Source organism: Chiloscyllium plagiosum, unplaced genomic scaffold, assembly GCF_037043375.1.
Source record: "Chiloscyllium plagiosum isolate Xiang-an unplaced genomic scaffold, Cpla_swu_hap1 HiC_scaffold_37, whole genome shotgun sequence".
Classification (NCBI taxonomy): domain Eukaryota; kingdom Metazoa; phylum Chordata; class Chondrichthyes; order Orectolobiformes; family Hemiscylliidae; genus Chiloscyllium; species Chiloscyllium plagiosum.
In genome coordinates, this window is record NW_028270175.1 from 14,898,845 (window position 1) to 14,911,881 (window position 13,037).

Below are 13,037 nucleotides of genomic sequence, written 5' to 3' on the forward strand. Positions count from 1 at the left end.
ATTAAGTCGAGTTTGGATTGACTGGGTTCTATAGGGGCTATTTATTCTGTGCTTTGTGTTTCATTATGTAACTTTGTGATTTAATTTTTGTCTGTTTTGAAACCTGGTAGTCAACCTAGCTAACTTACTCTGGGTAATTTTCACTGTACACTTACCGAAACAAATTGCAAAGTTATGGCCTGGGCTGCCTGCTTAAGAATGTTTTGGGTGATCTGGCCTCGTCCATAACAATTGTCAGCACTCAAAGCCATTAGGGGGTTAGCAAAGGAGATTAATGGTCCATACAGTTATTACAGTTTACCAGTCTGCAAACTGTAGAATAAATGGCATGAACAAAGAGATTTTAGGTGATAGTTAAAAATCACACAATACCAAGTTATAGACCAACAGGTTTATTTGGAAGCACCTGATAAAGAAGCAGCACTTCAACAGTTAGTGCTTCCAAATAAGCCTGTTGACTATAATCTGGTGTTGTGTGATTTTTAATTTTAGGACATAATACTGTTGATTAAATAGGGCCCCCCCCCCCAAGTATTGCTGCAGTTTGATTATGGGGTCATGTCAGGCATCTGATAGATTTGTATGTTATAGTGTGCCTTACCTTATAGGTGTTATGTCTGGTTATGGCATGTCTTATGTTACCAGCTGGTTTAGTTACAATATGTCTGATGTTAGTAGCTGACTGTGTATCTTGTACCTACTTCCACTTTCTGAGTGCACCAAATCATTTACTTCTCCAGCAGAGATTGTCAGCTGGCCACTTCTTTTTAATCTCTGCTACATTGTTGGGATGCAATTCTTAGGAAATGGCTGAAATCCTCAGGGGAAGGTAGGGAGTACTAATACACTCTTTACTAATACACTAATACACTAACTGCCTATAAAATATTGTTTCTGGTGAGGGGGAGGGATGGGGCGATGATTATTGAGGCTACTTAATTTCGTAGCACTGCAGAGCCACGACAACAGAATGGGCGTTTCATTGTTGGATATCTTGTCTTGGGCTTGGCTGGATTTAGCAAGGAAATAGGTAAAGTTTTTAACATGTGGTGATACTGAAAGCAAACCAGTTAGATAGGCTGTTTCAATTATATGAAATGGGAGGATAGGATCATGACCATAAGTTCTATTGTTAATGCGTTGGGCAGGGCAGTTCAGGGGTACTGCAGATAGCTGTGGTGTCCTTTCGATGTTCAAGCTTAAGTCTGCCAATCCAGCAGGGGCCATGGGTTGAAAACATGCTCTCTATGGCCAAGATACACTGGGATGGAATTTCAAAGTGGTTTTGTGAACAAAAAGTCTGGAGGTACTCATTGCCTTCATTTGTCTTTCCAAAATGCAGCACCTCACATTTACCTAAATTAAACTCCATTAGCCACTCCTAAATGATAAAAGAGCGGGGATTGAATTCCAGAAAATGTTGTTCCATTCACAGCACATCTGGATAATTTTGACCCCCCCCCCATCCTTTCCGTTCTCACACTATTTGGATTTTAGTTTATTTCCATCCTGAAACATCTACAACCAAGGGAAAATGAACACACCTCTCCCTGTCCCAGTAAGAAAGTGGTAACTTCTACAAAAAGACATAACAGTGAAGGCAGTTTAAAACATGGAAACATAACATTAACATTTGAGTTTTTCCATTTAAATAACAAAGAACAAAGAAAATTTACAACCCAGGAACAGGCCCTTCGGCCCTCCAAGCCTGAGCCGATCCAAATGTACTGTCTAAGCCTGTCAGTCAATTCCTAAGCATCTGTATCCCTCTGCTCCCCACCTACTTATGCATCTGTCCAGACACATCTTAAATGAATCTATCGTGCCTGCCTCTACCACCTCTGCTGGCAACGCATTCCAAACGCCCACCACCCTCTGTGTGAAGTACTTGCCACGTGTATTCCCCCTTAAACTTTCCACCTCTCACCTTGAAAGCATGACCTCTCGTTATTGAATCGTTCAACCTGGGAAAAAGCTTGTCTCTATTATTAGGGTAATGTCAGGGTGCAGTTCTTCACGTGCATCCCAAAGTGAATTGAAATTTGGAACTTTCTCCCTTAGAAAGCTTTTGAGGCAATGGGAAATGATGAAAGGAGAGGCGAGGGGGGTGGTCACCTGAAATTTTCGAAACTAAGACTGAAAGCATTTTGCTCCGGATTACAGAATCACGGCAGATAACTGGAGTCGAGATTCAAATCGACCATAATCTAACTGAATGACGAAACAGGCTAGAGGGGCTGAATGACTGACTTCTGTTCTTATTTTAACACTCCCATGATTAATAGCTCACAGTCCAAACATGATGATTACCTGGTTGGTTGAATCAGCCAACCAATTGCACATAATATCCATCTCTTACAGCTTGCTGCAAGTTATCCACTGATCCATAATTTTCAACATTGTTTAAAATTCTGACGTACCATCTTCAGTAAATTCTCTCTGTTACCTTCCCTCCCACAGCCCTGCCAACATTAAAAAACTACATATCTAACATGTGAAAAGGAACAGGAACATAAAATGGCTACTCACCATACTGGCAACGAGGACCTTGGAAACCCTGTGGGCAGTGGCACAACTGTGACATTCCCTCAATACACTTGCCACCATTAAAGCATACACCATAACTGCAAATGGCTGTAGGTCAGAGAGAGATAGAGAGAGAGAGACCTCCCATTAATCACAAAAGGCAAATGTGAACAGCACCCACTTGGCTTAAACTCGATGAAAGCAGGCTGGTTTCTGTAAACTATTTTTCTTTTATCATTTACCTGTAACAATTACTCCATTTGGGTCATAAATTCACAATCAACGTCAGTTTGTGGTGCGGTATCTAACCCTAATTTCACCTGCTTCAGTTTGCTTCCCTGTATTCTTGACTGACCTCGGTATTTGAGCTTACTGTTTTCCTAAATCACAAGTGCCCAGTCGAGAGAACTCTCTCACCCCCTTTTAACTCCACTGCGAGTTCTGCTAGTCTCCTTTCTTGTCCTATTCCTATTAATACCTTGTCCAGTTTTCCCCCTTTAAACACCTGTCAGTTCAGATTTGAGGCTGAAAATAGTTTGCTGCTACCTCAGGTGAACATGTTGCTATGGCTTATTGTAAATAAGCCAACTGCAAAATCAGACAAACTGCAGTTACCATTTCAGTTTTTTTTCAAAAGACTTACTGAATAACTTGGGTGAAGGACCAAAATTCACCAAGACCCTCAAGTGTAAAAGGTCTTAAGTGAGAGAGGTCAAGGCCCCCACCAGAGCGAATGGTTAAACGCCCCCCACATCATGCAACATGAGAGTGAAGGTTCAACGCCACAGTTCAAGACATTATCAAGGTTGCAAAGAATAGAAGAAGATGAACTAAAATTACTGAGCAGCTCCTTATGGAAAGTTGAGACATTCCTAAGGGAGGAGGGAGTTAGAGGGGTTTATTAATGAGTTATTCGCCCAGTGGTGGCTAAACATAATTCTTCTGGAATTTGCTTAATTACCAGAGGGAAATGAGACGAGTTTCTGAGAATTTTTCTTCGAATTGGTCACAATTTTTTAACCTTTATTTTGTCTTCCTCAGAAGTTTGCATTGGCTGGAATTGTGGAAGGCAGTCGCAGGAGGTAAAAATATCTTCTAAGGAACTTTTTATTAACTTTGTTTGGCAATAACAACAACTTATATTTGTATAGCAATTTTAACATAATAAGACATCCTAAAGTGCTTCATGGGAGTATTATAAAGCAAAATATGACATTTTGTTAATGTTCAGTTAAGAGGATTCCAGTCAAATAATCTTTTATCTAATAAGAAAAGGCAATCAAACCGTTACCTCAGCCTTGTAAAAGCACAGTTTATGGAGTCATTCTTGTTAAAAAAAAAGTCCAGCTACTTGAATGAGGTAATACATTGAAACATATGGTGGATTCTTAAACGCCAGAGTGAAAGAGGTACAGAGCGAGTTGTGTTATAATGGGTTCTTCAGAATTTGACAAGTCTTGGGCCAGCTGATTCCACTGAGTTCAAAACATATGACGCAGTGAATTCTCTGGCAATTCATTCTACCACATATTCAGGATATGAAAAATTATTATTAATAGAAGCTGTCATTGTATATAGTAGTTATTGATAATAATAGAATAATTCCTGTGAAAGCCTGTAAATAATGGAATAAGAAACTCATCAGTATCCGTATCATTCCCTAACAATCTTAGAGATAATGTTAACATGGAGACAGTCAGCAATTGTTCTTCATAAATCTGCTCTCACCTACCAGTTGAGTGCACCAAGCTTAACATTAAAAAGCTAACAGACTAAAATATAGAGAATTTTGAGAAGATTTGTAAATCAACTAGCCACAAATGACATGACCCACTCTCACTAATATCCTTACCTACGGATTCTTCCAAAATACTCCAGGTGCAAGAGGTGGCCCATATACGCTGGTACAAACTGCCCTGGATCTGGTGCAAAAAAACAGCCAAGGAAAGGCTACAAGAAAAAGAACAGGCCTACTCCCCAGACTTAGAAGGGAACAAGTGTGGTGATTGCAATGAGGTCAACCAGATGTACCTCTTAGAATATGAGTTTCCTGATTGAGGCTGTTAACCTGGACTAATCAGGGAGCCCTGGCTGACAGGTGAAAACAGGAGTATCAGGCTTCCTGTTCAGTCTGAGAGTTGGCTCTGAGGGAGCTTGATCTGTCTCAAGTACAATGCACTTGTAAATAAAGGGTGACCTTGGTGACAGGATACTGGCCTTTGTGGAGTTACTTTAGGTATGATCTGAAATGCAATGTCTGAAAGGGTAACAAAAGGTGTGGCACGGTGGCTCAGTGGTTAGCACTGCTACCTCATAGCTCCAGGAACCCGGGTTCAATTCCTGCCTTGGGTGACTGTCTGTGTGGCGTTTACACATTCTCCTCGTGTACACTTGGGTTTCCTCCCACAATCCAAAAATGTGCTGGTCAGGTGAATTGGCTGTGCTAAATTGGCCATAGTGTTAGGTGCATTATTCAGGGATAAATATAGGGTAGGGGATAGGTCTTCAGAGGGTCAGTCTGGGCTTGTTGGGCCGAAGGGCCTGTTTCCATACAGTAAGGAATCTAATCTAAGGAGACTCTATCAACAAGCAAATAGGAACTCAAATGGTATGTTAGCCTCAATTGCAAGATGATTTGAGTTCAGCAGCAAAGAAGTCTTACTTTAGTTGTGTAGAACACTGGATTATTGTGTGCAGTTGTCCATTGTCTAAGGAAGGATATATACTTGCCATAAAGAATACAAAGGAAGTTCACCAGGCTGATTGCTGGCATGGTTTTACTGGTCTATGAGGAGAAGTTGAGAGGACTAGACCTATAATCTCTGGAATTTAGAATAAGGAGAAGTGATCTTATAGAAACTTCCAAAACTCAAAAGGGATAGACAGAGGAGTTGCAGAGGTTGACATTGTCTCAGAATTAAACCTGGGCCAGATTCATTTAGGATATCTGGATCAGTTGGACCAAAGGGTCTGTTTCCATGCTATACAACTCTGTGACTCTATAAAGGCAAGCTAGTTAAGATTGAGATGAAGAGGAACCTCTTCACTCAGAGTGTGGTGAATCTTTGGAATTCTCTACTCTAGAGTGCTGTGGAAGCTCAGTTCAAGACAGAGATTGACAGATTTGCAGTGACTAATGCCATTAAGGGATATGGGAATAGTGTGGTAATGTGGCATCGATGTAGATGATCAGCCATGATCTAGAATGGCAGAGTAAGTTTGAGGGGTTGAATGGCCTACTCCTGCTCCTATATTCCTAAAATAAATTTCAAAATGCAACTGGATGTATAAATAGGAGGAGATACTGGTGTAATGGGAATGTAATTGGATGTAACATTGGTCTTGTCAGCAACACCTACATTCCACGGAGAAATACAAACAAGGTAAACTATGCAGGAGTGTAGGGAAAGAAAAGAGTGCAATGGGATTAATTTGCAAGCTCTTCCAAAGTCTTGGTAAGGCATGATGGGCCAAATGGCCTTTCCAATTGTTGAATATGTAGAACAAGTGTACTTACAAGCATGGCTGAACAAGAGAGAAAGCCAGACTTGCCATTTTAATGTTGGAGGTTTAAGACAGGAGAAAGGGATCACTTATTAAATGACAATTTTAGTGTTACTACTATTCTACCTATTGGCCATTGTAGGAAAAAATGAATAATTTCAAAATAGAAATGTTTCCAATTACAGTTCAATCTGCTCTGGCCAAAATATCTCTCGGTCATATCAAAGACAGCTCATATTTTTCTCACTTCAGACCCCCCGTGCCCTCACCACATTCATCCAATTAAATCACTGTCAATAAATCACTTGGTGCAATTTTGGCTATTTTTAGCTGCTGACCTTCTCCGTCTCCATACAACAATGTCAATCCCTTAACTGTGTTTGGCACAGTTTCTGGAGACTTGGTTTCCAATAAAGCATACAATTTCCATTGGAATAGCAACACAAAGCAGGCTGAAACTGTCAAAAGCTACTGCAAAATCTCTGGCTTCAGAGTCAATCCAGAACCAGAGGTCACAGACAAAAAGATATAGGCTAAACCACTTTGGACCGAGATGAAGATAAATTTCTTCACCCAGACAGTGGTGAACCCTGTGGAATTCATAACCACAAAAAGCAGTCAAGGTCAAAACACTGAATAATTTAAAGAAAGATATAGTACTTGGGGCTAAAGGGATCGAAGGATAGAGGGGAAATGTGGGATTAGAGTAGATGATCAGCCATGATCATAATAAATGGTGGGACTGGCTCAAAGGGCCGAATGGATCGTTTGTGTTCCTAATTTCTGTTTCAATATTTTAAAAACAAGACGATTATTACAGCATTTCTACAAAATAGAAATTAAGCTCCACTTTGAATTGCAGTTGGTCTTAAAAGTTCATACCTCTGGACTAGAGCAGCATTACTGTTCAGCAGTCATTCCAAGGTCACATGTGGGTTAGACACATACTAAAACTTCCACTAAATTGTCCCATCAAACTTTCCTAGCATAGGTTAAATAAAGCTTAAGCATACTCTATTCTGGCCCATCAAACATTTCCTTGCAGAAGTACAAGCAATGATGAAGAGTCATCCAGACTCGAACCTTTAGCTGACTCTCTCTCCATGGATGCTGCCTGACCTGCTGTGATGTCTAGCATTTTTGCTTTCAATACAGATTCCAGCATCGACAGTAATTTGCTCCTTCTTTGCAGAAGTACAGCCTGGAATGGGTTCCTGGAATTGGATAGAATAAAGCTCGGTTGTACACTAACCATGAATTACTTCCAAGACACATACAGAAGTAGTTATAGGTAATGATTATTTACACTGCCCCAGTCTGGTTCCAATTGTAGCACCCTTACTCCTTCACAAGCAAAGATCATTGAACTTGGACCATGGCCTTCACAGTCTGTACTGATTTCAATCTGTTAAACTTCACTGATATTTTTAGCCTGTTCTCTAATACCAGTAGAAGAGCAATGGGTCATTTTATGACCTTGAGATTCAAGCAGTTGAGGTCCCTGCTGGCAGCACAGAATTGGAAAGCTAGTCCAAATTGTATCATGTTAATCGTGCAACTGGGTGTCTAGAAAAGTAGCAAGAAACTCACGATCAATCATTGCCCTGCTAAACAGAATTGGAGATTGCAAAGACATTTCAATGCACAAGACACATTGCTTAATGAGATAGCAGTCATATTGTGGAGTAGTGAATCTGAAGGAGATGGTGGCAACTGAGCTTCTGATTCCACATTTCCCCACTATCCTTTGATTCCCTTTAGGCCCAAAGGAGAAAGAAATCAACTTTTAAACTACATATTGAGGTCGCCTATTTGCCTTGCATTTTTCAACTGCACAGGTATATTGCTTAGATTTATCATACACCTTGTACACGGTGGGATATTACCACACACACAAATAGATACACAATCATACATGTAAATGCAACACTTGTACAAACACATGTGCCCACTTGTAAATACATGCAGATGCACAAAAGCATAAAACACAAACAGTCCCATCAAAACCTTCACACAAGTGTGTAACATATGGCCATGCATATAGCCAAACAGCACTTAGATACATTAAAAAGTAAATTAGACTTCTATATCTTCGAGTATGGAAAACTGGGGCATTTGAAATATTGAAAAAATTCCACAGGGGGGGTAGAGAGAAACAATTTCCTTCAAAGAAGGATAGAACACACAAATACAGATGTAAAATCAGAGCTAAGCCATCCTGGAGAAAAGTCATAAAGCATCTTCATATAAAGGTTAATAAAACTGTGAAATCTTTCCTCTAAAAGTGTGAATGCTGGGACAATCAAAGCTTTCAAAACTGGAATAGATGGCATTTTGTTGAGTGAGTGCATGCAGGGAAATGGACGAAAATTGGGTAAATACAGTTAAGTAAAAATCAACAAGAAATTAATTGAATGGTGGTTTAGGCTTAAGGAATTGAACAGGCACCTCCTGTTCCTATGTTTATTGTATCTGTGCAGCCCATAGTCTGAGAAAGCCCCGAACGTAAGATGGTGCCAACAGAGCTCAAGCTGACTGGGTCACTGAGCTGAAAAGTTTTGGAAAATGAAACTGTGCCTCATCAAAGGTCACACCAGAAATTACGTCTTGACAAAAATATTTTATATGGGTTTGCAATTTGCAATCCTGCTCTTCAAGAAGTAAAATTGTGTAAATGTTGCAAACCTGAAACAAAAGCAAAATACATTGTAAATGCTGACTAAGTCAGTTAGCTATTCTGAAGAAAGCAAACATGTTAGTGTGTTATCAAAGTTCTTAGACAAAGTGTCCACAGCTGAAATGCTAATGCTTCTGTTTTTCTTCCTCCACTGGATGCGGCCTGACCGGCTAAGCATTTCCAGCATTGTTTTCGGATTTTCTTTCTGCTCTTCAAAACAGCACTACCAGCACTAAAGAGCTGTTACCCACACAGCCACTGAAACACAATGTCACCCCTTGTACTACTACCTAACTCTAAACCAAAGCTTGCAGGGCAGCTCCTATTTTAAACAAATGATCATGTATCTCATGCTTTGTTTGGTTATATATCAGCATTATAGAACCTTTTCCCACTCTCTTCCTACTCCTTTCCTTTCCCTTCCTGCCACAGAGGAACTGCTACCCATTAAAACTGAAATACATGTTAGTAGAATCCAAACAGAAACATTGCCTGCATTAAACAAGACAACAGAAAAACATGATATAAAATGTACAAATTTCAATTTCCTTTCTTTGGATGATCTAGCATGAAGCAAATAGAAATCACAGCAATCACACAAGTAGATATTCACTCAGCTACTACAACTCCAGAGGCAACTATTGTTTGTTTGTATCAATACCAGTATGTGTTAAAGGTCATTGTTATGTGGTTTAAGAAACAGCAATTAGCATCTGAGGTCTTGCATACAACCTCCATTTAAGGAGAAAAAAAACAAAGCTTTAACAGTCTAAAGGAAGACAGTAAACTTTCCAAGGTTCAGCTGAATGGGAATAGCACTCTCAATTCTGAGTGAGAAAGTTATGGGGTTGAAGTTTGTTACCGTGAGTTGTCAAAAGAGGTTAGTCAGTTTGTCATGATGGTGAGGAGGGAGGAACTGGCTCCCATTTTTCATTCAAGTCAAAGTCACAACAAGATTAACTAAATACAAAGAATCCCTTCACGAGTGGATGGATATCTTTCCTAATTCCAACATATTTATGTTTTAAAAGGAGCTAATTTAATCAGGATTTTCTGATAAACTTAAGGTTTATTAACTACTGAAACATGAGGAAAAATAAAATGCAATATGTAATTCCAGATTAGAAATGAGAAGGTAAAACAAACTTGAAAATACGTGCAAATCTGCTTTTGGTTTGACCAAGAAGAGTAGATGGTGAAATGTTGCAGTTAAGTTACAAGATTCCTTTTTGTGATAACTCTGGCAGTTGAACAGTGTGTTTGGAGATTCTGCATTCTACAGATTCACTGGTGGAGTTTCCAGTTTCCTGGTCAACTGTGGCCTTTGACTGGAAGACCATAAGACCAGAAGAAATAGGAACAGGAACCTCCCTGTTCATACTTTTTCATGTCATAAAATGTTATCAGTAGTTTATTTTCTGAAAGGTTGTAAGCTCAGTGAATTATAGGATTGTACAGTTCATGTTCACACCTAGATGTTCCGATTGATCAGAGGTGTTTTCCCATTTTTGTTTAATGGATGTGGCGACTTTCTTTCAACAATCAGAGAGAGAGAGAGAGATTTCATGCAGAACCTCATAGGAGTTTGAGCAACAGAGGCTACAGTGGGATTTGTGGCAGAATTGGACAAGAAGTCCAGCGAGGAGAAAGTGAGGACTGCAGATGCTGGAGATCAGAGCTTAAAAATGTGTTGCTGGCAAAGTGCAGCAGGTCAGGCAGCATCAAAGGAGAAGGAGAATCGACGTTTCGGGCATAAGCCCCCTGAAGAAGGGCTTATGCCCGAAACGTCGATTCTCCTTCTCCTTTGATGCTGCCTGACCTGCTGCACTTTTCCAGCAACACATTTTTAAGATAAGAAGTCCAGCGAGGCCTATCTTGACTTCGACAGCACCTCACTACAACTTTTATGCTTTTGACTAGCATTTCTTGCTAAGTATGCTGAGGAGGACACCCCTGCTTTTCATCAAAATAACAACATAGGATCATTTACACCCAGCTGAGAGGGTAGATGGGCCTCAATTTAAGTACTGCACTGCTTAAGTACCTGCTTAAGACTCCAGGGAGAATGTGAACTCCTTGATCTTTGCATGCATTAGTGCTACCGACAGAACCACAGATGGCTCAGGCGATATGTCTGAGAGGATCAATATACTCCTTAAACATACCCCAGCGTGTATGGTTCAGGAATGCGGAGCATTGATCTCACACTAGTTTGGTTTGCATTACTGATGGTCATCTGTGAACCTGGGCAGCATGATAGGGGATTTACCTGAGGAGATTGGAGAAAACTGGTTTAGAGAGGCCCTCATTGCTAAAGAGATGATAGGTAGAGCAGTTGGTAAGGCCGGGGCAAGAGACTATAGTTTGAAGATTTTTCTTGATTTCCTTTATACAAGATTTGGATTAATCTATCATTTAAAATGTATTTTTCCCACTTACTTGGCCACAGCATAGAATGTCATAAGCATTCACATGCAATGCAATCAGTGCAGGAACAGAGGTACCTTTATTGTCAGAGGATGTCACTTAGCAGAGCTGGGGGAGGCATGTGCATTTTGGCGTATGCGACTGTAGTCAATTGGATTTATAGCTAGTTTAATGAATTGTACCCTTGAGCTCAATAGAGCTGGACAGATTTATTACATTGAACCTAATATAATGTGGCACTCAGTATCGCTTTAACGAGCTCAGAGATCTAGACTATAACAGCTTTAGACAATTGCCACTTTTTGTTGCTTATTTAAGAAAGCTTTAACAAGAACCATGTTTCAATTCACTTAATTTGTTTGCATATCATGCTATTTTTATTGCGCTTTTCTTCCATGTATTTTCTCCCAAAGGCCCTAACTTCTACAGCAGTACAGTCGAGGGCACCCCCTTGCATCTCAACCTCAGGCTTTCAGTCCTCCTAATAGTCTGCAAATTATCAATTTCATAACTTACCCTGTTTAAACACGTTTTAGGGGACTTAGCAGTACCAGAACCTGACGGTTCCTGTTGCTATGAGAGTAAAACAGCCATGAACTGCTCACTTGCCATCCATGTACTCTCCAGTAGGGGCTGGCACATGTCAATCTGGGACAGGAACTCTTTGTGTAGTTTATATGGTTACCTTAGACAAGCAATTTTTGGTCAATATATCTTGGAACCCAAGATCCTCCAAGCATTGTGTGCAAGTTTCAGGTAGTTTAAAATTTGTACAAATTTCTTCAATTTCTCAAAAGGTACTGTTCTTGTATTTAAGAAAAGTAATAATTTGTGCAATAGTTTCACATTGCTTTCATATATATGTACAATGCTAGGGGTGGAGAGAACGTTGGAGAGAACGTTTCTCAATGTAATCTAGGGTTCCTTAACAAAGTTGTGACTCTGACAGAAATGCGCCAAAATCAGGTCCCCCTAATTCCATGAGTTGTGTAAATGTTTTACTTCATCATCAGGCTCCTTCAATAAACTCAAAAACAATTTAAATAAAAACACAAAGTGTGTTGGAGAAACACAGCAGGTCTGGCAGCATTTGTTGAGAAGAAAGTGAGGTCTGCAGATGCTGGAGATCAAAGTTGAAACTTTATTGCTGGAACAGCACAGCAGGTCAGGCAGCATCCAGGGAACAGGAGATTCGACGTTTCGGGCACAGGCCCTTCTTCAGGAATGAGCAGAGAGTGTTCAGCAGGAGAAGATAAAAGGTAGGGAGGAGGGACTTGGAGGAGGGGAGTTGGAAATGTGATAGGTGGAAAGAGGTCAAGGTGAGGGTGATAGGTCGGAGTAGGGTGGAGGCGGAGAGGTCAAGAAGAAGACTGCAGGTCAGGAAGGCGGTGCCGGGCTGGAAGGATCCGGCTGAGACAAGGTGGGGGGAGGGGGGATGAAGAAACTGGTGAAGTCCAAGTTCATCCCCTGCGGTTGGAGGGTTCCCAGTCGGAAGATAAGACGCTCCTCCTCCGACCGTCGGGTTGTTGTGGTTTGGCGGTGGATGAGTCCAATGACCTGCATATCCTCGGTGGAGTGGGAGGGGGAGTTGAAATGCTGTGCCACAGGTTGGTTGGGTTGGTTCGTCCGGGTGGCCCAGAGGTGCTCCCTGAATCGCTCCGCAAGTAGGCGGCCTGTCTCCCCAATATAGAGGAGGCCACACCGGCTGCAGCGGATGCAGTAGATGATGTGGGTGGAGGTGCAGGTGAATCTGTGGCGGATATGGAAGTTTCCCTTGGGGCCTTGGAGAGAAGTGAGGGGGGAGGTGTGGGCGCAAGTGTTGCACCTCCTGCGGTTGCAAGGGAAGGTGCCGGGAGTGGTGGTTGGGTCGGTGGGGGGTGTGGATCTGACAAGGGAGTCGCGG

General features: G+C 41.1%; 1 protein-coding gene across 2 annotated transcripts in view; it reads right to left on the minus strand.

The window, feature by feature from the left end:
* Positions 1 to 13,037, minus strand: part of LOC122540385 (uncharacterized) — a 435,023-nt gene that overhangs the window by 360,652 nt on the left and 61,334 nt on the right. For both annotated transcript variants that reach the window (XM_087980369.1, XM_043676046.2), the window contains exon 4: positions 2,530 to 2,634. In XM_087980369.1, coding sequence (XP_087836495.1) covers positions 2,530 to 2,634 — 105 coding nt within the window. The remainder of the gene's footprint in view (positions 1 to 2,529; positions 2,635 to 13,037) is intronic.